This window comes from Leptonychotes weddellii, chromosome 13 (genome assembly GCF_054177405.1).
Source record: "Leptonychotes weddellii isolate Sample4059 chromosome 13, ASM5417740v2, whole genome shotgun sequence".
Classification (NCBI taxonomy): domain Eukaryota; kingdom Metazoa; phylum Chordata; class Mammalia; order Carnivora; family Phocidae; genus Leptonychotes; species Leptonychotes weddellii.
The window spans coordinates 59,021,389-59,045,770 of NC_138381.1; the positions used below are offsets into that span (position 1 = coordinate 59,021,389).

Consider the following 24,382-nt stretch of genomic DNA (forward strand, 5'->3'; position numbering starts at 1 on the left):
TCTCTCGCTGTGTCTCGCTCTGTCAAATAAATAAAATCTTTAAAAAAAAAAAAAAAAAGAAGTCTCACAGCTTAAAAAGCCTAAAAAAAAAAAAAACTAATGATGTAATGTATGGTGATTAACATAACATAATAAAATAAAAAAAAAGAGGACTGGACAATTAGAACAAGAATGACAAAGTATTATCAAATTGCAGAGTGAGAAGCCATTCACTTTGATTTCAGGCAGCAGGGAGGTCTTCAACAACATAATGACATTAAGCTGGGCTTTACCAGTAGAGAAGTGGGGACAGTATCTTGGCCAGAAACAAGGAGAACAAAGGTATAAGGACATTCGAGTTACAAAACAGTAAAATTCCAGTGTGGCCTCAACACAGGGCATATGGAAATCAGAGAGGGCGGCAGGAAAAGGGGCTTTGAAGGGGAGATGAGGCTGACCGACAAGAGCCTCCATTACCTGGTATGTGGACTTCAGTCTAAGAGCCACCAGGAAGCCCCAGACCTTTCTGAGAGTTTGGGAAGGAAGCATACAGGTACCGCCTCTACGCCCAGCTCGCAGCCGTGCCCTACACCACCCCTCCCTTGCTCTCTAGACTCGAGCTGCCCTGGCACTTTCTGGAGTTCCTCAAACATTGGCACAAGCTGCTCCCCCGCCTCCTGTTCTCCTCCTCCATTCCCGCTGCAGCCTGGCTACCTTCATCATCCTTCTGGTCTAGCCTCAACCTCACTTCCTCAGGACCTCCCCATGCCCCCCTCCCACCCCCGGATGGCAGCCCCAAATAGACCAGCACACTTCTACCCTCAGGCTACAAGCCTGACAAGGCTGTCATCAGGCCAGGACGACAAGCACCAGGACGGACAGACTAGATGTGTTCTGCCAGGCTGCCACATGCTAAAGATGCGTGATCAGCATGAGGGAAAACACCACCTCTTAAACTTACTGAACACCATTAGCCTCACTATCCAAGAATGGCCCCACAGCAAACATATTTTAACAGATCATTCACCACTTCTTTTTAAGAACTGACAATTTAAAAAATAGTTCCTCTCAGAATACCATGATGTCAAAAGTATGGCATGACATCTTTCAAGGATAGTGCACCTATTGTTCCAGAATCTATTTTCTAAGTGTATGAAGAACATTTGTTACCAAATGTTGTAACTACACACAACTTTGGGAAGGATGTACTTACTTTCTTAATGAAGATAGGACTTATATAGCCTAGAGTCACTACATCTTTCCAAACCTGAACAAACATCACCTCTGTGCAAAGAGCCCACAAGCAAGCATCAATCAGAATTCTGAACCCTGTCAGCAGTTGGCATTCATCCTCACAGGAAGAGCATATTATGCACAAAGTCTGACAGACAAAACAAAGTTAGTAGAACACGGAAATAGTAGGAAACAGAAATCAACATTTTTAATTTAATCAAAATTTCCATTTTACAATTATGCAAGTAGTCATTTCCCTAAAATCTTAATCTCCCAAAGAACATAGCAAATGAAGAAGGTGAAAACAAAGCTTGTAGAGACAAATGAATCCAAACAAGGAGTGTGTCGGCTAAGGCAATAAGCCCTCGTCATTCCCTACAGGGAAAGTGTTTCTAAATTACCTTCTTTCTCTCTCTTTCACACTGTACACTATAGGCGCACAACTGAAACAAAGTTCACGAAATTTACTGCTGATTCCTTTGCTCAACCCTGGTTAAGGCTTTCCTTACTGCATGTCTAAGGCGCTGTCTCCATTCAGCAGGTGGTCCCCTACCACAGACCAACACCTACTTTTTGAAAATGTACAAAATTGTACTGAAGGCCTCAATAAGTTATTCTCTTCAAAATTCTTTGTGGTCAACTTCAACGGGCACAACACAGTCTGCTGCCATTCCATGAAGTGTTTTCATTGTGAGACTCACACTTGCTCAGAGGCTCTTGTCCCATTGTGAGCACATGTCCATTTACTACTGCTGTCAGCCGCTGGGTTCAGTCTGCATGTTAAACTGTCAGTTTATCGCTCTTCAGCAAATAAGATTAGTGTATTACAGTCATATGTGGCAAGCAGGAGAGATTATATTTTATAGTAACAGAGTCTATTCTACTGCCGTTTGGAGCTTTTCTTGTCTTTAATCCATTCATTAAACAAAAATCATTTGGGTGTCCACTATTTGCTAGGCACTGGGCTTGGTGAGAAGGTTAGAGAAAGGAACAAAGGAGGCAAGAAATTTACCCTTACAGAACTCAGAATCTAGAGCAGAAGCCAGATATTTAAAAAAAAAAAAAAATCATTACAAGTGAGGGATGCTAGGAAAGAACAAGTACATGGGGCTCTGGAAACACAACAGGGGATGTGACCTGCTCTTGAGGGGAGGTCCGGAAAAGCCTCCTCAGGAAATGACATCTCAGTTCAGATGAGAAAGGTAATTAATAGCTTTTACACAGGCAAAGGAGAGGTTGAAGGGGAGACAGTGTTCTCAGCTGAGTGCTCAGCACACACCAGAACAACTCCAGGGCAGCGACGTTCAGAGGACGGGGAAAAGAGCAGATGAGAGGGCAAAGGCAGGCTGGGAGGGCCAGAACAGGCAAGGGAAAGCATGCAGGCGATGCAGGCCAAATTAAGAAGTTTGGACTGTATGCTGTTAGCAATGGGGAGCCAATGAAGGCACTTAACCGACTGAGCCAAGATGTGAGCATTTTTAAATGACAATGGAAGAGAGCCAGTAGACAGGGTAAAGCTGAAGATCTGAGGCTAACAGCATCTGTGACAGCCAAGGGGGTGAGATCCAGGGCTCAGGGGGAAGAGAGAAACCTACACAGAGATGTTCTGTTCACATCCAACAGACAGGAAGCGGTAACAGGAGCATACTAGGTCTGCTACTTAATTCTCTCTTATTTTAGAAATCACAGAAATAAACAGGTACAGGCAGTTGTCCCTTTATTGTTTCCCAAAACAAATTTACAGGCAAAATAGTGGGTTTTAAAATAGGAGCCTAAATAGCCAACTTCTGTTCAGAGAGTAGTTCCAAACGGACTGATGCTCCTGCCAAAAATGAGTATAAAATCTGAAAAAAAAAAAAAAAATGAAAATCAACCACCTAAAGGCACTGAAGAGAATCCAAAAGCAGGCAGAAAATGAAAGGAGTAAACGCGTGGAAGAATGAAAAGAGCACGGGGCGAGTTTCCCAGTTTATGGCTATAGGCATGAGTGCGGGCCCCAGGTGAGGCCATACAGGACAGCTGGTAGAACACACAGCTTTACTGCCCTGAAGAAGCAGAAGACAGGTCTCAGGACAACCAAAGCTGCTGAAAAGGGGGAAATACAGAAAGAATCACAAATTCTATATATAGACTCTGCCCAATTCTCTCACTGACCCCTGAAAACCACAAGCACTCAGATTCCAAGGAGTTGAAATTAAGGACAAAATAACTGAACAGGGATTTCAATTGAAGGAAAAGAGGTTAGATGGAGTTTGAGATGAGCCAAGGTAACTGCTATGCTATCAAAAAACAAATTTCAGGGCGCCTGGGTGGCTCAGTTGGTTGGGCGACTGCCTTCGGCTCAGGTCATGATCCTGGAGTCCCTGGATCGAGTCCCGCATCGGGCTCCCTGCTCGGCGGGGAGCCTGCTTCTCCCTCTGACCTTCCCCCCTCTCATGTGCTCTCTGTCTCTCTCATTCTCTCTGTCTCAGATAAATAAATAAAATCTTTAAAAAAAAAAAAAAAAAAAAAACAAATTTCTGCAGAGGAACAAAACAGAAAACAATCTCTACAACGTGTGATTCACACCAGCCAGAATATAATTCAAAATTACTAGACATACAAAGAGAGAGAAAAAAGTGACCCATATGCAAAAGAAATGGAAACCCACCCAAAGATAACCCATGTTGGAATTAGCAAAATTTAAAGCAGCTATTACAGATAAGCTCGACATTATAAAATATATATATATATGTTCTCAACAAATGAACAATGAGCAATCTCAGCTGAAAGAGTTACAAGAGTGTGAGACCGGCGCTCCCTGAGACGCAATATGCAAGGGCAGCCGAGAGCAGAATGTGGAGTAGACACTGAGGGAACTCCTCCCAAACATCAGCCCTCCTCTAAACACAAGGATCACCAGAGCAGCTGGAAGCCTGGTGTGCACTAAGGACACCACAGCAACTTAACAAAACTCAAACCCAGCCCAGCTCCTGAACAGATCAACTCAAATTCCCACACTAAACACCTACCAGAAAGAGGTGCCCATGCCAAGGCATAAAACCAATCTACTGCCCTATATAAGATGTCCACATTTCAACAAAGAAGTCTAAAATATATAAAAAGCAAGAAAAAATGGTATATCCAGTTTACTATGTCAAGGCACAAAGTAATCAATAAAACCGACACAGATATGGCAGACATGTTGGAACTATCTGATAGGGCATTTAAAATACTACGATGAATATGTCAGCACCTGTCATGGAAAGAGTAGACAAACAAACAAGATCAGCTAGGCTTTCCTATTTGATTTTTGCTTATAGTTTCCATCTCTCTGCTAAAATTAGATAAATAAAATTGTGAGAACCATGTCTCTAGTTCTCAACTGAAGGTAAGTTTGCCAATATGCCATCGTCTTGAGGTATTTTTCACTGTCACACCTGGGGCAGGGGGGTGCTTACCACCTAGTGGGTAGAAGCCAGGGAGGCTGCTAAACACCTTACAATGTGCAGATCAGAATGAACTTTACTAGATACAAAATTTTTTTTAAATGATCAGAATTGGGGGGAGAGGGGATGAAATGCAGACTGGACAAAATTAATCTACCTGCATTACAAAAGCATGACATAACCATACTGAGAGAGTGGTGAAAAAGGGGCCGAGCTAAGTAGAAAAATGGTGTTTTGACTGGATACTCTCAGGCTAAACACAAAATGAACTGTACGCACTGGACTCCGTGGATCTGCTTTTCATAGGGGTATGGTATAGCAACCGTGAAACTACCGGATATGTACAGGAGGGTTCAACGAATACATAAGGGTATTATGGACAATGACAGCCACATTGCTTGTTGTCAGGAGAAAGAAGGTACAAATAAGGAGCGGGAAAAGGTTAGAATGAGCCCTTTGATGGTGGCTTGGAGTCAAGAGGTATCAGCATAAACTCACGGTTTTTGATAGACAGATACAGAAATAACCCTTACGTGTGTGTATGCGCGCATGGGTTGGTACTCATGCAAAGTTTTCCTAACTCTACCCACGGAGGGATTAGAGGCAGTGACGCCTCAGTAGCAACGAGCATATCTAGCACCCAGATCTTGTTTCCTAAGTACTAGTCTCTAATAAAAACTAACCAGGGCTCCTAGGAGAACTTGATTCCAGAGCTGCTGCAGGAAAAAGAACAAGTCTGGATCACTTTGTGGTGCCCAAAAGTAACAAAATGCTTTTTTGGGGGGAGGGGTTTGCATTAAAAGAGCAAGGTTCAATTGTGAAAGAGCTCCAAATGGTTCCCAAGTTGGAATAATTTGAGGAACAACAAAAAAATAACAGTAAGAAATTACAACCCAAAGAATAAATACCCATGAGTCTATACTAATACAAATATATGTTAAAAAAAAATAAAACAATAAGTATAATGATGTGAGTAATTCCATATAGAAAGAATGAGAAAACAGAAAATCACTGGTATGGAATACCACAGTAATAATTCCTGCAGGCAAAATTACACAAATGGATGCTAAAATCAGTGAGAGAAATTTATTACTAGCAGACAACCATCCTAACCAAGTGATCACGGCCAACGTGGCTAGTAATAATATGTACTGACCTCATTTGCCCCTGATATGATACCTGAGAAGGGCCCTCACCTCTGTCAGCGCTGCTTTGCCGACAGTGCATAACCTCAACCCAATCAGGAGAAAATACCACACAAGCCCATACTGAGAGATATTCTAAAAAAGTAATTGGCCAGTATTCTTCAAAAGTATCAAGGTCACGAAGAGAGAGAAAGACTGATGAACTGGTGCAAACAATGAATCATGGAACACTTCATCTAGAACTAATGATGTAATGTATGGGGATTAACATAAGAATTAGAAAAAAAAGAGGACAGTTAAAATAAATAAATAAATAAATAAATAAATAAATAAAAGAAAAGACTGATGAACTGGTGGAGGCTTTAGGAGGTAAGACAACTAAATGCAAAGTGGGGCCCGGGATTTGATTCTGGAATTAAAAAAGGGTATCTATCAGTGGAAAAACTGGTGAAATCCAAACATCTGTAGTTTAGCTAATTGTATGTTAACAATATTGATTTCTTATTTTTGATAACTGCCCTATGGCTGTATAGGATGTTCATGTAAGGGAGGCTGAGAAAAGGTGTAAGAGAAAGCTCTAGTATTTTTCCAACTCTTCTATAAGGCTTACCTCAAGAGTTTAAAGACAGAGTACCTTAAATAAATATTGCAATTCATGCTCAAATCTACCAACTGCAACCTACCTTGAGAAGACCTTTTCAACGACCTGTATCCATGTACCTAGTTAGCAGATCTATCCTTTCCTGCTTATTAGGCCATAAATGTTAATTCACATCTTATTTACTAAGAGTCGCTGAGGTGGCACAATCATGACCCTAAGCCAACAATACCAAAAAAGAGCATCTGATTAGTCCATTTATAGTAAGATTTCTCTGCTCTGAAATATCTTCCCTCAACTGACATGTAAGCATGATGCTAAAATAGAACAAAAACCCCATCCCTATTATAATATACTTAACTGGAAAAAACACCAAATTCTCTAATTTAAGTGTAGAACAAGAGGCAGCACCTTTGAAAGTTTCAGTAATGAAATCATTGAAATTTTCTCAATGAAAATTGTAGATTAATCTTTGATTTATGCCACGATAAAAGAAACAGTCAAGCAAGACAAGCATTTCAAGAGAGAGCCTGGAAATCCTACTCTCTTATCACAGTTTAAATAACCATGGTGGCTTTTTATAACCAAGAATCACTTGGTTGTTTTTAGTTTTATAAGTTATTTCTTTCTCTAATGACTGTTTAAAATAAAAGATCACACTATCAACAAATTCTCAGATAAAAATTCACCTAAGTATGTTTCCTGCTCTCTCCTGTATTTGCCCTGCTTCAGCTAAGCCCCATGAAGGCATTATAACAGACTGAAGTGGAGAAGTAGACCACCATTAACACACACCAACCATACCCCCAATAGCCATATCATTTGATACATTACCAGATAATAAAACGAGGAGAGGCAGGGAAAGGTTTCATTCAACAGAGCCCCAAAGACATTTAACACATTTAGTCTGTGTCAATAACCTTGGCCCACGGATCTTCTACACCCCCACTCCGTACCCACAAAAGCCAAGGTAATAGGAAAAATTCTTTGCCCAATTTCCCCAATTTGTCCTTTCCTAAGAATTACTTGGGGTGCCTGTGAAAATGAAGTTTCCAAGCTCCCTTTCCTATAGAGTCCATGGCAGTAGACCTGAGGTGAGGCCCAGGATTCCCTATTTCACGAAATGACTCAGGTAAGTCTTATCAACAGGTAAATTCGAGAAATACTATTGGTGCTGGCTTTGCCCAGTAAACCTTGCCCTGCTGTGAGCCAATCAAGAAGAATCTGGAAGGTAGCTGTTCAAAGGGGAGAAGGCTCTGAGGGTCAGCTTCAGCATGGCCTCCGGAGTTCTGGAAAGCCCTGAGTCATTTCTCATTGGAGCATGGGGCATCTCCACTTTCCTCAGAGGCCAAGTGGGGCCTGGGGACTCAGTTTTCTCTGGTGTCCAAGGATGACTTCAAGGCTCTCCAGATGGGGTGGGTCACTCCCACAGGGCTGTCACAGGCCCAGTGTTATACCTATTTTCAAAGGCTTTGGCATCCTGGCTCCTGGTTCCAACTGTACCTGGATCAAAAGGTTGACTTTATTGACAGAACGGGGGCAGATGCAACAAGCAGTTGAGTGGGAGTGCTCCTGAACCCCTGGCTTCCATCTTTGCCCTCGGTGCCAGCGGTTCTAAGATGCCCAAAACATAATGTGTAGTGATGCTTTCTCACAACCACCTGTCGGTAGCTAAGCAAAATCCTGCAGACCCTGGTGGCCTTGCAATGAACTAAAATCTTGTACTCAGACAATAAAGAGCCATCCTTCTCAGCCACTTGTGCTACTAGGAAGTTCACATGCTAGGGCGCCTGGGTGGCTCAACTGGTTAAGTGACTGCCTTCGGCTCAAGTCATGATCCTGGAGTCCCGGGATCGAGTCCCGCATCGGGGTCCCTGCTTGGCAGGGAGTCTGCTTCTCCCTCTGACCCTCCCCACTCTCATGTGCTCTCTCTCATTCTCTCTCTCTCAAATAAATAAATAAAATCTTAAAAAAAGAAGTTCACACGCTAATAGTAATAAAATCTAACAGCATTTACTGTGGACTAAAACCTGTGCTAAGCCCTTTACACGCTGTAACGTGCCCTTCATTCACTCATCTCACAACTTATTATCAAGAGCCCAGTACGACAATAGGTGCTGAGATACCTCAGTGAACCAAACAGACAAAAATCCCTGAATTCACGGACCTCACAGTCTAGGGAGGTAGACAATAAAAGTTATAGACAAGTAAACTATGCAGTATGTCCAAAGGGTTAAGTACTTAGTTAAACTAAGTTTTTTAAAGGGGAGAGGGGTTTGGGAAGGGGCGTGTGGAGGAGCGTGCAGGTTGTAATTTTAAATATGGCACTCACCAGCTAAGGGGAGCCTAGAGCAAAGCCTTGAAGGAGGGCCCAAGTGAGCCGTGTGGACACGTGGCAGAGCACTCTGGCAGAGGAAGCGCCAGCACAAGGCTCCGAGGTCGGGAGTGTGCAGAGTGCCCAGGGAGCACAAGGAAGCCCATGTGGCTGGTCAGAGTGACCAAAAGAGATACATGGTGAGGCCAGAGAGGAAACCAAGGCCACGATGGGAGGGCCTGAAGGCCACTAAAGAGAACTCTAGCTCTTCTTCTGAGAGAAATGCGGAGCTGAATAGAAATGAAGTGTTCCAATTTATATTTTTCAGGATTACGCTGGCTGTAGGGTTAAGAATAGATTGTGAGGGGGGATTAGGAATCTTCTGTCAGAACCCAGGTGAGATGATGGTGGCTTGACCAAGGAGGTGGTGGTAGAGGGAAGAGCAATGCTCCACCTCTGGATGTAGAGACAATGGGAGTTTCCTAAAGAACGGAACAGTTCTGTTACTTTGTCTGGTGACAGATGGTAACTAGACTTATTGTGGTGATCATTTTGCAACATGTACAAAAACGTGAATCATTGTGTTGTATGCCTGAAACTAATATAATGTTGTATGTCATTTATACTTCAATTAAAAAATTGATTTGACTGGGGTGCCTGGGTGGCTCAGTCATTTAAGCATCCGACTCCTGATCTCAGTGCAAGTTCTGATCTCAGGGTTGTGAGTTCAAGCCCTGTGTTGGGCTCTACACTGGGCATGGAGCCTACTTAAAAAAAAAAAAAAAAAATTTATTTGATCGTGGAAAAAAAAAAAAACCTAACAGTTTGCAGATACGGGGTCTAAGATAAAGAAGGGAGCTAAGGATGACTCCGAGGTTTCTGGAGGATAAAACTACCATTAACTGAAATGGAAAAGACAGATTACAGGTAAGACAAGTTTCGAAAATGTGGAAATCTTGTCCTGGACGCACTCCATCTGAGATTATTCGACATCCAAATGGAGTTGTCAAGTAGGCAATTGGGTATATTAGTCTAGAGTCTAGAGGAGAGAAACAGGCTGGAGATACCAGTTTGACACTAGCAGTTAAAGCCATGAGAAACAATACAGTGGCAGAGTAAGTAAGCGAGGGAGGCCCAGGAACTGAGCTCGGAGGTATGCCGCCGCTTGCAGGTCAGGAGGGGGTCAAGCACAGGGGATGGAGGAGCAGCCAGGGAGGAAGAAGACACAAGAGTGTGGCATTGTGGAAATCAAAACGAACATCCCAGAAGAGAGAGTGCTCAATGGCACCCTACACATACATAATCCTTAGTGGATCCACCTGGGAAGCAAGGGTGGGAACACGGTCAAAATGTAAAGAGAGACTTGACACCTTCCACTATTTTTACCCTTAACAAAAAGACCTTCTGAGGAGAGAAAAGACCTCAAGTCATAACTGATGAATGTACCAGAGCTAAGAAGTAGGGATAGAAGGCAAGCCCTTGTGCAGGGACGGTAGCAGCAGCACCATCTTTTTTTTTTTTTTTTTTTTAAGATTTTATTTATTTGACATAGAGCGACACAGCGAGAGAGGGAACACAAGCAGGGGGAGTGGGAGAGGGAGAAGCAGGCTCCCCACTGAGCAGGGAGCCTGATGCGGGGCTCAATCCCAGGACTCTGGGATCATGACCCGAGCCGAAGGCAGACGCTTAATGACTAAGCCACCCAGGCGCCCCCAGCAGCACCATCTTGTGCTCCATTATCCCTAAGTGTATGCACAAGCAGCTTACCTGAATATGAGGTGTACCTGCGACTGGCAGGGAAAGGGCCAGTCCCACCGCCAAATGGGGCACCTCCTGCACAGGTGCTCCATGGCGCCCACAGAGCATCCTCTGGGTTGTTTGAGGGACTAATTCTCACAAGTCTGCTTATTTTTTAACCCACACCTGCTGAAACCTTGTAGTCACATGCATAAAGGCTAACTGCCACAACCGAGAGAATGCGCAGAGGAAAACTTGGAGGCGATCGGCCTACATCAACTGAGAGGAGCCTGGGGCTCCTGAGGGCGTGCATCCCGGCTGAGCACATCCATATCTACCCCAAATGAAGCTTGACCTTTACAGCACCATGCCCCAGTGCCACAGACCAACTTCCAGCGCACTTCAGCACCATGCAGGAAGAGGCAGTACAGGGTCAGAGAAGAAGCTCAGACCTCGAAAGGCAGGAGACGTGGGTTCTGGTGCTGGCTCTACCATAAAAGCTGTGTGAAGGGGCGCCTGGGTGGCTCAGTTGGTTAAGCGACTGCCTTCGGTTTGGGTCATGATCCTGGAGTCCTGGGATCGAGTCCCGCATCGGGCTCCCTGCTCAGCGGGGAGTCTGCTTCTCCCTCTGACCCTCCCCCTCTCATGCTCTCTCTCATTCTCTCTCTCTCAAATAAATAAATAAAATCTTTAAAAAAAAAAAAAAGCTGTGTGAAAACGGCCGAGCCCCTTATAAGTGCACAAAAGAACGGACCTCATCTCAACCTCGTGTTTCAAGAGTCTCGGTTTCCTCTTATGGACAGTAATACAGAGCACAGAGGTTAAAAGAATGGGCTTTGGAGTCAGGCTGCCCAGGTCTACTGTTCATTGTTAACCAACTTTCTGAAACCTCATTTTTAGTATCTATTAAATGTGGGTAACACATTTACATACCCCATGAAGAACTATAAAAACAAAATGCCTAGTAATGGTGTGGACTCTCCATTGCCTATCATAATGCTACTAGCCTCCCTATCTAATGAAGACATATTATTAGTAAACTTCTGATAAAGATGTATACCAAATCACCTGAAATAATGTCAAGAACAAAGAAAATCACAATTTCGTTAGCCAAAAAAGTCAGAAGAATCAAAAAATTAATAGCAGAAGTGAAGTACTGTGCCATATGAGATTTACCTTGAACAGGGATCTCCCCATAGTTTGGTCTCTTATCTGACAGCGCTGTCAGGGGTTTGGATGTAGAGATTGGTCCACTTATGGAATGTCTCTGAAATCATAACATAAACAGTGTCATAGTTAGCATAATTCTAGAGCTGGGACTCACAAATAAAGTCAACATTGCAGAAAGTAGTATTTAGTTATGAATCGCCATCATTCTTTCCATATTGTTGTAGTAAGACTAAAACACATACACACACACACATACTTAGAGGCATATAATATGATCAATACACTATTTAAAAAATTTATACAGAAATATCCCCTGTGCCCATTACTCAGTTTTCCCCAATGGTAACATTTACAGCAAACTATCTCAACCAGTATACTGACATTGTTTTGTTTAAAGAGAATTCTTAACTATTACACACCAATTGGCGAAATACGGACGTGCTCCTACCACAAGAGCCCCAGTACAACCTGTCATCTTAATTCAGCGCCACCACAATGGCTCTGCCCCTGGCTTCCTCATCTCCGGATGGATACATGCGTCCCTCTGCGTGCAGCCACAAGTACCCACCACAAATACCTCCTCTCAGTTCCTCAGCTTCATCTCCTGCCACCTCTGTGTAATGCTCAAATACCACCAAACTATTCATTTCCACACAGACCATGGTGTTTACCGTCACCGTCCTTTCTGTCGTGCTTATTTTCCCAGCTTTTCCCCCAGCCCTTTTTTATCTAGCGAACCTTTAACTACTCATTTTGTATTTCCCAGCAGAAACGTGTGTGAGGTTCAGTCTCTTCACATTCTTACCAACACTTGAGACTGTCTTTCAGTTTTAGCCATCCTAAAGGGTACATAGTGGAAGCCTACTGTGAATTTAATTTTTACTTCCCCAGTTGACTAATGATGTTGAACATCTTTTCATGTGTTTACTGGCCATTTGTGTATCTTCTCTAAGGAAGGGACTTTTAAAATCTTTTGTCTACTATTTACTGGTTTGTCTTCAATCAAGAAGACGAAAATGTCTTCTTGGAATATGAGTGTTTTGACAGATAAATGTATTGTGATTATATTCTCCTGAGTCTATAACTTATCTTTCATTTTCTTAATGTCTCTCAGAACTTTCAAATTTTGATGTCCAATTTATCAGTTTTCTTTCATGGCTCCTTCTTTTTATGTCCTAAATAAGAAATCTTGGCCTTCTCGAAGGTCAGGATGATTTTCTCTAATGTTTTCATCTAGAAGTTTTGTAGTTTTAGCTTTCACATGTAGGTCTACAATATTTAATTTTTATAAATGCCATGAGGTAACAGTTGTGGTTATTTTTTTTTCCACATAGATTCTAGCTGTTCCGGAATCCTGTGTTGGAAAGGCTACCCCTCTCCCATTTAATTATCTTGGCAGCTCTGCTGAAAATCAGCTGACCTATTTCTGGATTATCTAATCTACTGACGTAATGTCTACATTTAAACTTATGTCAGTAAGTGCAGCTGCTGGTACTCTGGCTATCTGTGGGATGGGGAGTTTATCAGCTTAATGAAGATTTCAAATAAACAAACAAACTGTCAGTACCACAATGTCTTGATTACTCTAAGTGCTGAAATCAGGTAGGAGAAGTCCTCCAAATTTGTTTCCTTTTTTTTTTTTAATCTCCCAGATGCTTTGGATGGATATTCAGGGTCCTTTGAATTTCCATATAAATTTAAAACTGTATTATCAATTTCTACAAAATAGCATGCAGGATTATCACTGGGACTGTGTTGAATCTACAGATCAATGTGAGGGAGAGCTGTAAGATAATAACACTACTGAGTCTTCCAGTTCATGAATGTATCTCTCCACTTATTACTTCTTCAATTTCTCTCAGCAATATTTTATACTTTCTGCTCTACAGATCTTACAACAGCATTTCATTAAATGTATTGCTAAGTATTTCAATTTTCTTTTTCTTTTCTTTTTTTAAGATTTTATTTATTTATTTGACAGAGAGAGACAGAGCAAGAGAGGGAACACAAGCAGGGGGAGTGGGAGAGGGAAAAGCAGGCTTCCCGCCCAGCAAGGAGCCCGACGCAGGGCTCAATCCCAGGACCCTGGGATCATGACCTGAGCCGAAGGCAGACGCTTAACGACTGAGCCACCCAGGTGCCCCTAAGTATTTCAATTTTCAATGGTTCACTGGAGTGACTGGATCTAAGAGAGAGCAAGAGGAATCCTCAAGACAGAAGCTAATCTTTTTTATAATCTTACCTTGTGATGTCCCACCCCTTTTGCCATACTCTATTCATCAGAAATGAGTCGTGAAGTCCAGCCAACACTCAAGAGGAGCAAGATTCCACAAGAGCGTGACTTCTGGGAGGTGAGAGTCACTAAGAAGTATTTCAGAGGCTGAGTACCCCAGTTACTTATGGATCTCCTTGGCTTTTTTGAGGTTTACTTTTAAGGTCTTTCAGGGCAGGTCTAGCATAGTACGTACTCGAGAGCTGCAATGCAGTTCTACTTTAGGGTGTGGCCCTCAGGGGTCTCTAAGGAATGCTCCAAGTATTCCAGGATTTCTCCACGGTGACCAGTGGGAACTCATGATTCCCTGCCCTGTGTGAACTATGGGAAGTGTTTACCTGACAGCTCCCTGGTAACGTTCTTTCCTGGGAAACTGTTCTTACTCAGCCTTGTGGGGGTTCACCCTGTGCCTGTGCAGACTGGCATTCAGGCAAAGACTTACAGGGATGCCTTTGCAGAGGTCCTCCCTCTGTGTAGCTCCCTCCTCCCAGGTCCTCTGCCCTGCAAATTCCAGCACTCTCATTCTCCCTGGACACCGATCTGTGTCTCCTCAGACCCAGCTAGTTCCCCCTTCCTGGCTCCATCTGGCTTCATCCCCCCTGCACCACCATCTGGAACCTCCCAACAGGAAAAGTGTGGGCCCAGAAGGACTTTAATTTAAGTACCACCGTCTCATACTGCCTGCTGTACATTTCTGAATGTAATTTCTTCCTATAATTTGTCCAGCTTTCGAGTTGCTTGGGGTGGCAGAGTAATCCAGCCTGTCACTCCCTTGTAGCCAGAAGTAGAATTCCCACTCAGGGAGTTCTGAAAAACTAACAATCCCAATCTTAGGCCATATTCCCTAGAGATTCTCGTTCACTAGGATGAGGCCTGGGAATCTATGTGTTTAAAACCTCTTCACACAGTTTTTATGCACAATTAGATCTGAGAAGGATTGTGCTAACCAAGTACTAAAAAGCTACTGAATGTGACTTGTAATTATTAACTTTTATCAAGTTACAGAGATGAGATTTTTCACCTCCTATCTTTATAAAGATTTACAAAGTCATGCTTTGTATATTAAACTTCAATGCATATAAAAAGCATTAAATCTATAGTAGGATTGGAATTCCCTTGCCTTCCTTGTAAATTAAGAGCATTAACATCTTCTGTACACATGCAAATGCAGAGCCACTAATTTGTAACATGACAAATGCAGAAGGAGTGCACTTTTATCCTAAATTTCACACAGGAAAAGGTTAAAAAGTAAAACAAAACAAAATAGCAACAGATTCACTTGTAAAATACATGGCCAATAGTTAACAAAGCACAAAAGTCTCCATTCAAAAATAAAACGCTCCCAAATCCTATTCTAGTTTTAGGGAAGAGGTATGGCTAAGGCTACCCTGTATCAAAGGGTACTAGGTACTAGGTTTATGGCCATTTTTCCTTTGGCTACTCTCACTTACATGGAAAAACTCCACCACAGCCCCTCTTTCCAAAAGTGGCTGACCAACAAGGGCACAACGAGAGGCCTCATGAGCACTACAGAGCAACAACCATCTCCCTTGCTTCTGGTCTACATTTCCACAGTGGCCAGGAAGAGCAACTTCAGAAACTTGTTTATAATGGATCAGCAATGCCCTTTGTGCTAGACTGCTAAAAAATGGCCCATAATGAATCTTCTGCAGAAACCCCCAACTCTGACTCTGGGCTAGCCTTATGACTTGGTTGGAGCTTGAGACACTGCACCATGAAGGAACCTGAGAGGAAAGACCACATGGAGAGAGTGGCCTGGCCATCCTTGCTGAGCCCAGGCCCCACCCCTCCCTGTGGCTAAGTGCAGCTGCAGGAATGAGCCCACACGAAGTCAGCCTAGGCAACACATAAATGTGAAAAATCATACAACTGCTCTTTTAAACAACCAAGCTTTGAAGTGATTTGTTAGGTAGCAGAGGCTGACACACAACAACTACATATTCTACTTAGAGAGATGGTCCCTGAAGCCACACTGCCCTGGTTCAAATCCCAGCTCTACCACGTCTTCATTAGATGACCCTCAGCAAGTTGCTTAACCTTTCTGGGCCTCAGTTTCCACATGTGAAAACTAGAGGTAAGAATAGTACCTGATACCCAACAGGGCTGTTCTGACAATTAAATGAGTTCACATTATAAAGTACATGGAATAGGGTAGAACACATAGCAAGTGCTCAATATTTGTTAGCTATCACTATTACTTTCAGAAGAGTAACACAATGGACATTTTCATAATTTATCTCAGTGAAGGATATTTACATTATTTTACAACCCTAACTACATTCTCACGAGATAGTCATTTGCCGCCCTAACATAAGTGTAAATGACTATTAGGAGGACGCACTTTCAGAGGCTGAGACCCCCACAGCCTCTAGGGTCACGGACACTTACCTGCATAGGCGAGACAGCTGCGGCAGGAGGAGTTTTCATAGGACTTGGACTCAAAGGTGTGCGAGGAATCGCGGCTGCAGTGGGGTTTGGTACTACAGAAACAAACAAACAAATACTGAATGCATCACGGTAGAGTGGAAGCTTTCATAGCTGGTGTCCCCTGAAAGATCCCCCAGACTATACCCAATGCTCTGGCTCCCTTGGAAGCTGTCCTGAGGCCTAACCTCCATGGAGCGCTCACAGTCGTGCCTAGCAGGTGGTGCTTCTCCTGCCACGAGGCGGATTGTCTGTTCCCTAGAGTAGTTGTGTTGATTCCCAACCTGGTTATGCCAGTCATTTCATTTTTGCCATTTCATTAACATAGGTAGTTAAAGAGCTCCATGAGCCAATGAAATTCAAGTTCAAAAAACCCAAGAGGAGTATTTCTGAAACTGCATCAGGTGAGAAGCCTGGCCCACAGTGGATGTGCATTCAATGAAGGAACACTGGAAAACAAAAACAAACAAAAAACAAAGGAACACTGGGCTCCCATTCATCTTTTCTCATCTCCTCCTGTGGAGTTCATCACTTCACTTAGCAAGTACTTTCTGGTTTGCATTTAATGCGTGGATGTGTAATTATTTGCTCACATGTCAGTCTCCTTCTCTTGACTGAACTATTCAAAAGTCGGACCCATAATTTACTCACATCCAGATACCTGGGCTTGACACAGATTTTGGTAGAGGGTGCATAAAAATGGTTATTTGTTTGAAGCTAAATTAAAATCAAAATGGGACACAAAGATAAAATCAGGCACATCACACAGTGAGAAAAGATGAAGAAGCAGATCACTGTGGACCTTTTTATGCAACCAAGTACACATATTTAAATTGCTATTTTTAGATGCATTCTTTTACTGAGATAAAATTCACATAATAGGGGTACCTGGCTGGCTCAGTCAATACAGCATGCTACTCTTAATCTCAGGGTTGTGAGTTCGAGCCCCATGTTAGGTATGGAGCCTACTTAAAATAAAAAGATTTTTTTTTTAAATTCACATAATAGGGGCACCTGGGCAGCTCAGTGGTTAAGCGGCTGCCTTCGGCTCAGGTCATGATCCCAGGGTCCTGGGTTCGAGCCCACACTGGGCTCCCTGCTTGATAGGCAGCCTGTTTCTCCCTCTCCACCACTTGTGCTCTCTTGCACACACTCTCTCTCAAATAAATAAAATCACATAATAGAAAGTAAATAATTTCAAAATGTAGAGTTCAACGGTATTTAGTACATTCACAATATTGTGCAGTCATCATCACTTCTACCTAGTTCCAAAATATCCCAGTATCTCTTAAGCAATCACTCCCCATCTATCTCTTCCCCAGTCTTTGGCAACTGCCAAACTGCTTTCTGTCTCTATGGACTTACTAATCTCCATATTTCATATAAATGAAGTCTTATAATCCTCGGCCTTTTGTGTCTGGCTGCTTTCACTTAGCATGTTTTCTACATGGTAGTATATATTAGTACTTCATTCCTTCTATGGCTGAATAAAATTCCATCAGATGGACAAACCACATTCTGTTTATCCATTCATCAACTGATGGACAGCTGGGCTGTTTCCATGTTTTGGCTATTGTGAATAGTGCTACCATGAACACTCATGTACAAGTTATTTGAATACTTGTGTTAACTTCTTTTGCGTATATAATTAAGCAGTGGAACTACGGAGTCATTTAGATCTATCTTATTGTAAAATATTGTTTTTTTTAAAAGACCAGTATAGAAGCAGATTTATCTTTTTGCATTAGAGCCCATTTCATCAATATTTTGAATAACTGCATGACTTTAGTACAGACATTCCATTATCATTTCATTTTAGAAGTACAGATTTTTGTCTTTCTTTCATCTCAGTCTGTCATATTTACCCAGAGGTAGCCAGTAACAATAGTTTCAAGTGCATCTTTCTTGTATTTTTAAGGCAAAAATCTATGTACTTAAAAAAGCAAAATGAGATCACATTATATAATATTGGTCTGCAACTTACTATAAAGGATTGCAGGTATATTTTAACACCAGTACTTCAAGATTTACCCCATCCTTATAAAAGAGTGCATAGTATTCTACTGTATTAATGGGTCATAACTGACTTAATCCTTTTAATGGGCACGTAAGCAATTTCCAGGTTTTCCCTTTTTTTCAAACAATCCCACACTGAAAACTTTATGTGTACATCTGTATCTATATCTGTATCTTTAAAAACTTGTGCCAGTATCATGTATAAGAACTTCAGGGTCTATGAATATGGCATTATAAATTGGAAAATATTGTCTTCCAAAATATCTGTACCAACACTGTGAGTATATAAGTGACTTTTGCTCTGATTTTAAGTCAAGAAAACTAATTTGTGTACAGTCACAGAATATAGATTATGGAAACTCTACTATTATTAGGGTGAATCAGAATAAAGCCTATCATGAAGTTTAAAGAATTTTTAGAAGAAAATGTAAGTTTCAGGACACATTACATTCAGTTGTTTTTTTGTTTTTTTTTCTTTTTAAGATTTTATTTGAGAGAGAGTGAAGGTGCATGTGGGGGGGTGGGACAGAGGGAGAGAGTCTTAAGCCGACTCTGCACTGAGGGCGGAGCCCAACCCGGGCCTTGATCTCACAACCCTGAGATCATGACCTGAGCCAAAACCAAGAGTTGGATGCTTAATTGACTGCGTGTCCCTCTATTTTGTGTTTTTAAGATTTAATTTTTTAAATTTTTTTTTAAAGATTTTATTTGAGAGAACGAGTGAGAGAGATCACAGAGGGAGAGGGAGAAGCATACTTGCCGCTGAGTGGAGAGCCCGATGCGGGGCTCAATCCCAGGTCCTTGGGATCATGACCTGAGCCAAAGGCAGATGCTTAACCGACTGAGCCACCCAGGCTCTCCAAGATTTTATTTTTTAAGCCCCAACATGGGGCTCAGACTCACAACCCCAGAATCAAGAGTCACATGCTCTACCAATTGAGCCAGATGGGTGCCTCCATTTAATTTTTTTAAAAAACTACATCCCTTTCCCTATCCCAGAGCTGAGGGGGTTAGAGAGACGAAAAGGAGCCAGTCATTTGAAGGTGGGAAGTGAGCTTCCAGGTACAGAAGAGCCTGTGTGATATGGAGCCTGGCCTGCTTTGGGACCTGCAGTCCATTGTGGCAGGAATATAGAGGGCAGAGGAAGAGTGGTTCAACTGAGGTAAGAGGAAGGTAGGGTCAGACCATGCACGCATCTGGGGATCTGAACTTCACTAACTATGATAAAGAAATTAAAGGAGTTTAAGCAAGAAAAGATCTTTCTGTCATAAAATGAAATGGAGAGACTGATTAGGAGGTCACTGAAATTAGAAGCTGATGGTGGTTTGTACTAGCAGTTGATTGTGCACTAGAGATGGAGAGGAGTATGGGGCACCTGGGTTGCTTAGTGGGTTAAGCGTCTGCCTTCGGCTCAGGTCATGATCCCGGAGTCCCAGGATCGAGCCCTGCATCGGCTCCCTGCTTGGCGGGGAGTCTGCTTCTCCCTCTGCGCCTCACCCCACTCATGTTCTCTCTCTCTTTCTCTCAAATAAATAAGTAAAATCTTAGAAAAAAGAGAGAGAGAGAGATGGAGAGAAGTAGACAGAGCAAAGATGTGCATGCTGGAGGCTAGATCCACATGGCCTGCTAATGGATTACATGTGGAAGTGAGAAAGAAGAAGGATTTAAGGAAGAAGGAGGAAAGTGAGAAAGAAGGATTTAAGGAAGAAGGAGGATTCCTGGATTTCTGGCTTGAGTAACTGGGTAGAATGGTGCTGCCACTTACACAGGGGAAAGTCTGAAGCTCAGGGGCAAGAGTGCAGTTTTGGACATAAAATGTCTAGGAGATATCTGAGTGTCAATGTCAAGGAGGCCTTTGGATTTACAGACCTACAGAGTTCAGAGGAAGGGAAAGGGCTGAATTTATACATCTGGAGGTTTTTAGGCATACAGAAGACACTCAGAGCCCCAGGACTATGTGAAGACACATTTCTGCAAGGGGAAAGCCACCAAGTCTGAGACCAAGATCTCTGAAGCTGAACAGATCCCAAGTCTCCTGCTAAAATTCACCTGATAGTAAGACTAACTCATTAATACTACATGAAATTTGATGAGGCTCAGAGAGTTAAGATGGTAAAGAATATCAAACCAGACCAGAGAACAGATGGTAAGTGAATGACGACTGCCTGCCCTTGGCATAGGATATAAGAAATTACCTTGCGATGCACTGTCAAAGGACTTGATGAGGGTTTTCACCGTAGGGGTTGGCTCGGAGGAAGTTGAGGACCTTCTACTCAGTCCCATCCCTTGCCTTAAGGCTGCCAAGTCTCTCTCCACAGCATTCATGTAGTTGTACACCCGGCCTCGCTCCTCCTCTTGCCTGAAAACAATAGTGAAATCAGGCATTTTTACACACATACTAGCAAATACACATTTTCACCTCCCTACTGAAAAGCATTAAAAAGTATCACTTTTAAAAAAGACAGTATCGGGGCGCCTGGGTGGCTCAGTTGGTTGAGCGACTGCCTTCGGCTCAGGTCATGATCCTGGAGTCCCGGGATCGAGTCCCGCATCGGGCTCCCTGCTTGGCGGAGAGTCTGCTTCTCCCTCTGACCCTAACCCCTCTCATGTGTTCTCTCTCTCTCATTCTCTCTCTCTCAAATAAATAAATAAAATCTTTAAAAAAAAAAAAGACAGTATCGGTAGAGCTGAGTAAATTACCTAGTCTAATATTCTCATTTGTTTGATAAATTCCAGGAAATGATATTAAAATTTTTATATCAGGTTGTACTAAATAGGTTTAAAAGTAACCATCAGAATCCATTTTCATCTGAGTAAGTGTAAGGTGAGGACATCAGTAATAAATTAGCAGTAAAATGGAAGTGGACTGGCCAAAAAGAACCTGACTCAGAACTGGGATCTTGAGGTTCTGTCCTGTTTTGAGGAGTCTGGGAATTCACCAGTACATATGGGTTATCTATATTGGCCCTATCTAATACGCCATGCACAGAAATGAAAATACAAAAGAAATGAAATCAAAGTTCATATTCTTTAAAACAAACCCTCTGTAATCTCCAAACAGAATTTCTACACAGGAAACAAAAAAACAAAACAAAACCTAGGCCCTATTAGTAACATGAGTCTCTGAGATGCTCAGTGGATGGATCATGAGTCATCTAAAAAAATCAATTACATTTTATTTCTGGCTAGCTCTAATTCGCTGAGCTGACTAATACAGAAGTTTTCATCTGGAACGAGATTTCAGTTGCAGAGCTTGTACATGCCATATAACCATGAAATAAGTTTATAGGTAGACAAAAACTAAGCCAGTTCTTGGGAAAATTTGGTAGCTATTTGGCTCTTCTGATAGATGTACCACAGGGTCTCATGCTGGTCTCAAATTGGTTTGTTTTTTTTTTTAAGATTTTATTTATTTATCTGAGAGAGAGAGAATGTGTGTGTGTACAAGCCGGGGAGAGAGGAAGAAGGAGAGGGAGAAGGAGACTCCCCGCTGAGCAGGGAGCCCGATGTGGGGCTCAATCATGATCTGAGCCGAAGGCAGATGCTTAACCAATTGAGCCACCCAGGTGTCCCATCATGCTCAGAAGTTTTACCAAAGAATCTGTAACAGTGATTATCAAACCTTTTGGTCTTGGAGCCCCTTTCCACTTTTTTTTTTTTTTTTAAGATTCATTTATTTATTTGAGAGTGAGCAAGAGATAGAGCATGAGCAGGGGCAGAGGGAGAGGGAGAAGCAGACTCCCCGCTGAGCAGGGAGCCCAAAGCGGGGCTTGATCTCAGGACCCTGGGACATGACCGGAGCTGAAGGCAGATGCTTAACCGACTAGGCCACCCAGACCCTCCCCTTTCCACTCTTAAAATATCTCTTTAATGTCTGGCTTAAGAGAATACTGTTAGATTCTCATCTCTATTCAATATACTGTGAGATAAAAAAAGAACAGGGCTCACCGATATGTAGCAGTTGAAAAAGAAAAGATTCTTTTAATGATATTAAAATAGATAATTGTGGCTTTTTAGACAACCGAGGCTGTTTTTCCTTGATACTATACCAAAATGTAGTAAGTGGTAGTTACTTAAAAGTTTGTTGCAATGTGGAATTTGAAACCATGTGAATAAACTTTTCCTACTCTGTCCATTAAAATTCCTCTAGTCTATCTTATACTGTAAATGGATCTTCTACCCATATGTGACTGCATTGGTCATACAGAAAATATTGGCTCACTGAATTACACAGTTTTTTCCAAATGTTGACATCTGTCATTATAGGATTTATTATTTAAAAGTCACATTTGTTAATATCACCAATGATCTCATCAGGAAACTCTCTAAACATAGAAGCTGCCAAGCTTGTGATGGCAGATACAAGTTTTCTAAAATCCTAACATTGACTTGAATTTCCACATTTTAGCACTGGCAACAGTCAGTTGTTTTCCTTGAAGTGACAGTGACAGTCTCTCTTCATTCACTTTCAAGGAATATCTACCAAATACCGAAGTCTGAATATCTGTAGTTTGTTTTAGGTTGAGTTGTTTTCTGACCAACAATCACAGAGCACTTTCCTTGAGACAACCTCATACTTGGGTATACAGCAGATACAGCGGAAGTGCTTTATGTATACTTCCCATTCATCACATGGAATGTTAAACAGAGTATATACTCAAGGACTGAGATTTAGTAAAATTAATTTACTGCTTCATCGAGGACATCTTTAGGACCTGATGGAATGATTCTTCGAGAGCAGAAATTTCAATTACTCAGGTTAACATCAGAATGAAACATTTCCAGGGGGTGGTGCAGTCAGTTAAGCATCCAACTCTTGGTTTCGAATCAGGTTGTGATCTCAGGGTCCTGAGATCTAGCTCCCTGTTGGGCTCCCACGCTCAGCACAGAGTCCACTTGAGATTCTTTCTCCCTCTCCCTCTGCCCCTCCCTGCTGCACACTCTCTTTCTCCCAAATAAATAAATCTTAAAAAAAAAAAAAAAAGAATGAAACATTTTTGATACACCATTTCTTTAACAGTGTACAGAAAAAAGGTAATATAATATGAGTTTACACCAAGTGGAGAAACAATAATCTTCCACTTCAATCCATGTTCTGCTTAAGGAAGCCAAACAAAAATGGTTCAGTGATACTTTTCGCTGGGCCATACACTAGAGCTAGGCAACAATAAAACAAGATAGCTTTTCAAGTATATCCTGTTTTATTTTAAGTAGGCTCCACGCCCAACATGGAGCCCAAAACGGGGCTTGAACTCACAACCCTGAGATCAAGACCTGAGCTGAGATCAAGAGTCGGATGCCTAACCAATTGAGTCACCCAGGGGCCCCATAAATATTTTTCTAAATTTTTTCCTATGTCTACCTAAGATTTAGTTAAAGTAATGAATAATCAAATATTTTTTTTATAAAGTAAATTCTATGCCCAACTTGGGGCTCAAACTCATGACCCCAAGATCAAGTCATATGCTCTACTGACTGAGCCAGCCAGGCGCCCCTAGATAATCAAATTCTTTTTTTTTTTTTAAGATTTTTTTTTTTTTTAAAGATTTTATTTATTCATTTGACAGAGAGAGACACAGCGAGAGAGGGAACACAAGCAGGGGGAGAGGGAGAAGCAGGCTTCCCGCAGAGCAGGGAGCCCAATTTATTTATTTGACAGAGAGAGACACAGCGAGAGAAGGAACACATGCGGGGAGAGTGGGAGAGGGAGAAGCAGGCCTCCCGCTGAGCAGAGAGCCCGATGCGGGGCTCGACCCCAGGACCCTGGGATCATGACCTGAGCCAAAGGCAGACGCTCAACGACTGAGTCACCCAGGTTCCCCGATAATCAAATTCTTAGTAATAACCTCAAACATAAAAACTACTCCCCCCTACTCATTAGAGGGAATCTCACTGAGGAACTCAGAGCACATCACAAATGGCATCTCATCTAATACTTTATATTGGTTTCCAATGATCTCTATGTTTGTTTTTTTACTTTTATTTTTTAAAGATTTTATTTATTCACTTGACAGAGAGAGACACAGCGAGAGAGGGAACACAAGC

The 24,382-nt window shown here is 42.2% G+C and overlaps 1 protein-coding gene across 4 annotated transcripts in view; it reads right to left on the reverse strand.

Moving 5' to 3' along the window:
- Nucleotides 1-24,382, reverse strand: part of SPECC1L (sperm antigen with calponin homology and coiled-coil domains 1 like) — a 108,595-nt gene that overhangs the window by 39,464 nt on the left and 44,749 nt on the right. For 3 of the 4 annotated variants that reach the window (XR_014139729.1, XM_081801735.1, XM_081801737.1), the window contains 3 exons: nucleotides 20,533-20,696; nucleotides 16,286-16,377; nucleotides 11,611-11,701 (listed from right to left, as the gene is read on the reverse strand). Coding sequence is in view for 3 of the 4 variants with exons in the window: in XM_081801735.1 (XP_081657861.1) it covers nucleotides 11,611-11,701; nucleotides 16,286-16,377; nucleotides 20,533-20,696 (347 nt within the window). In the remaining variant the exon portion in view is untranslated. Of the gene's footprint in view, nucleotides 1-2,912; nucleotides 3,057-11,610; nucleotides 11,702-16,285; nucleotides 16,378-20,532; nucleotides 20,697-24,382 lie in introns of those variants that run through there. The other variant, XM_081801736.1, reaches the window with a different exon arrangement.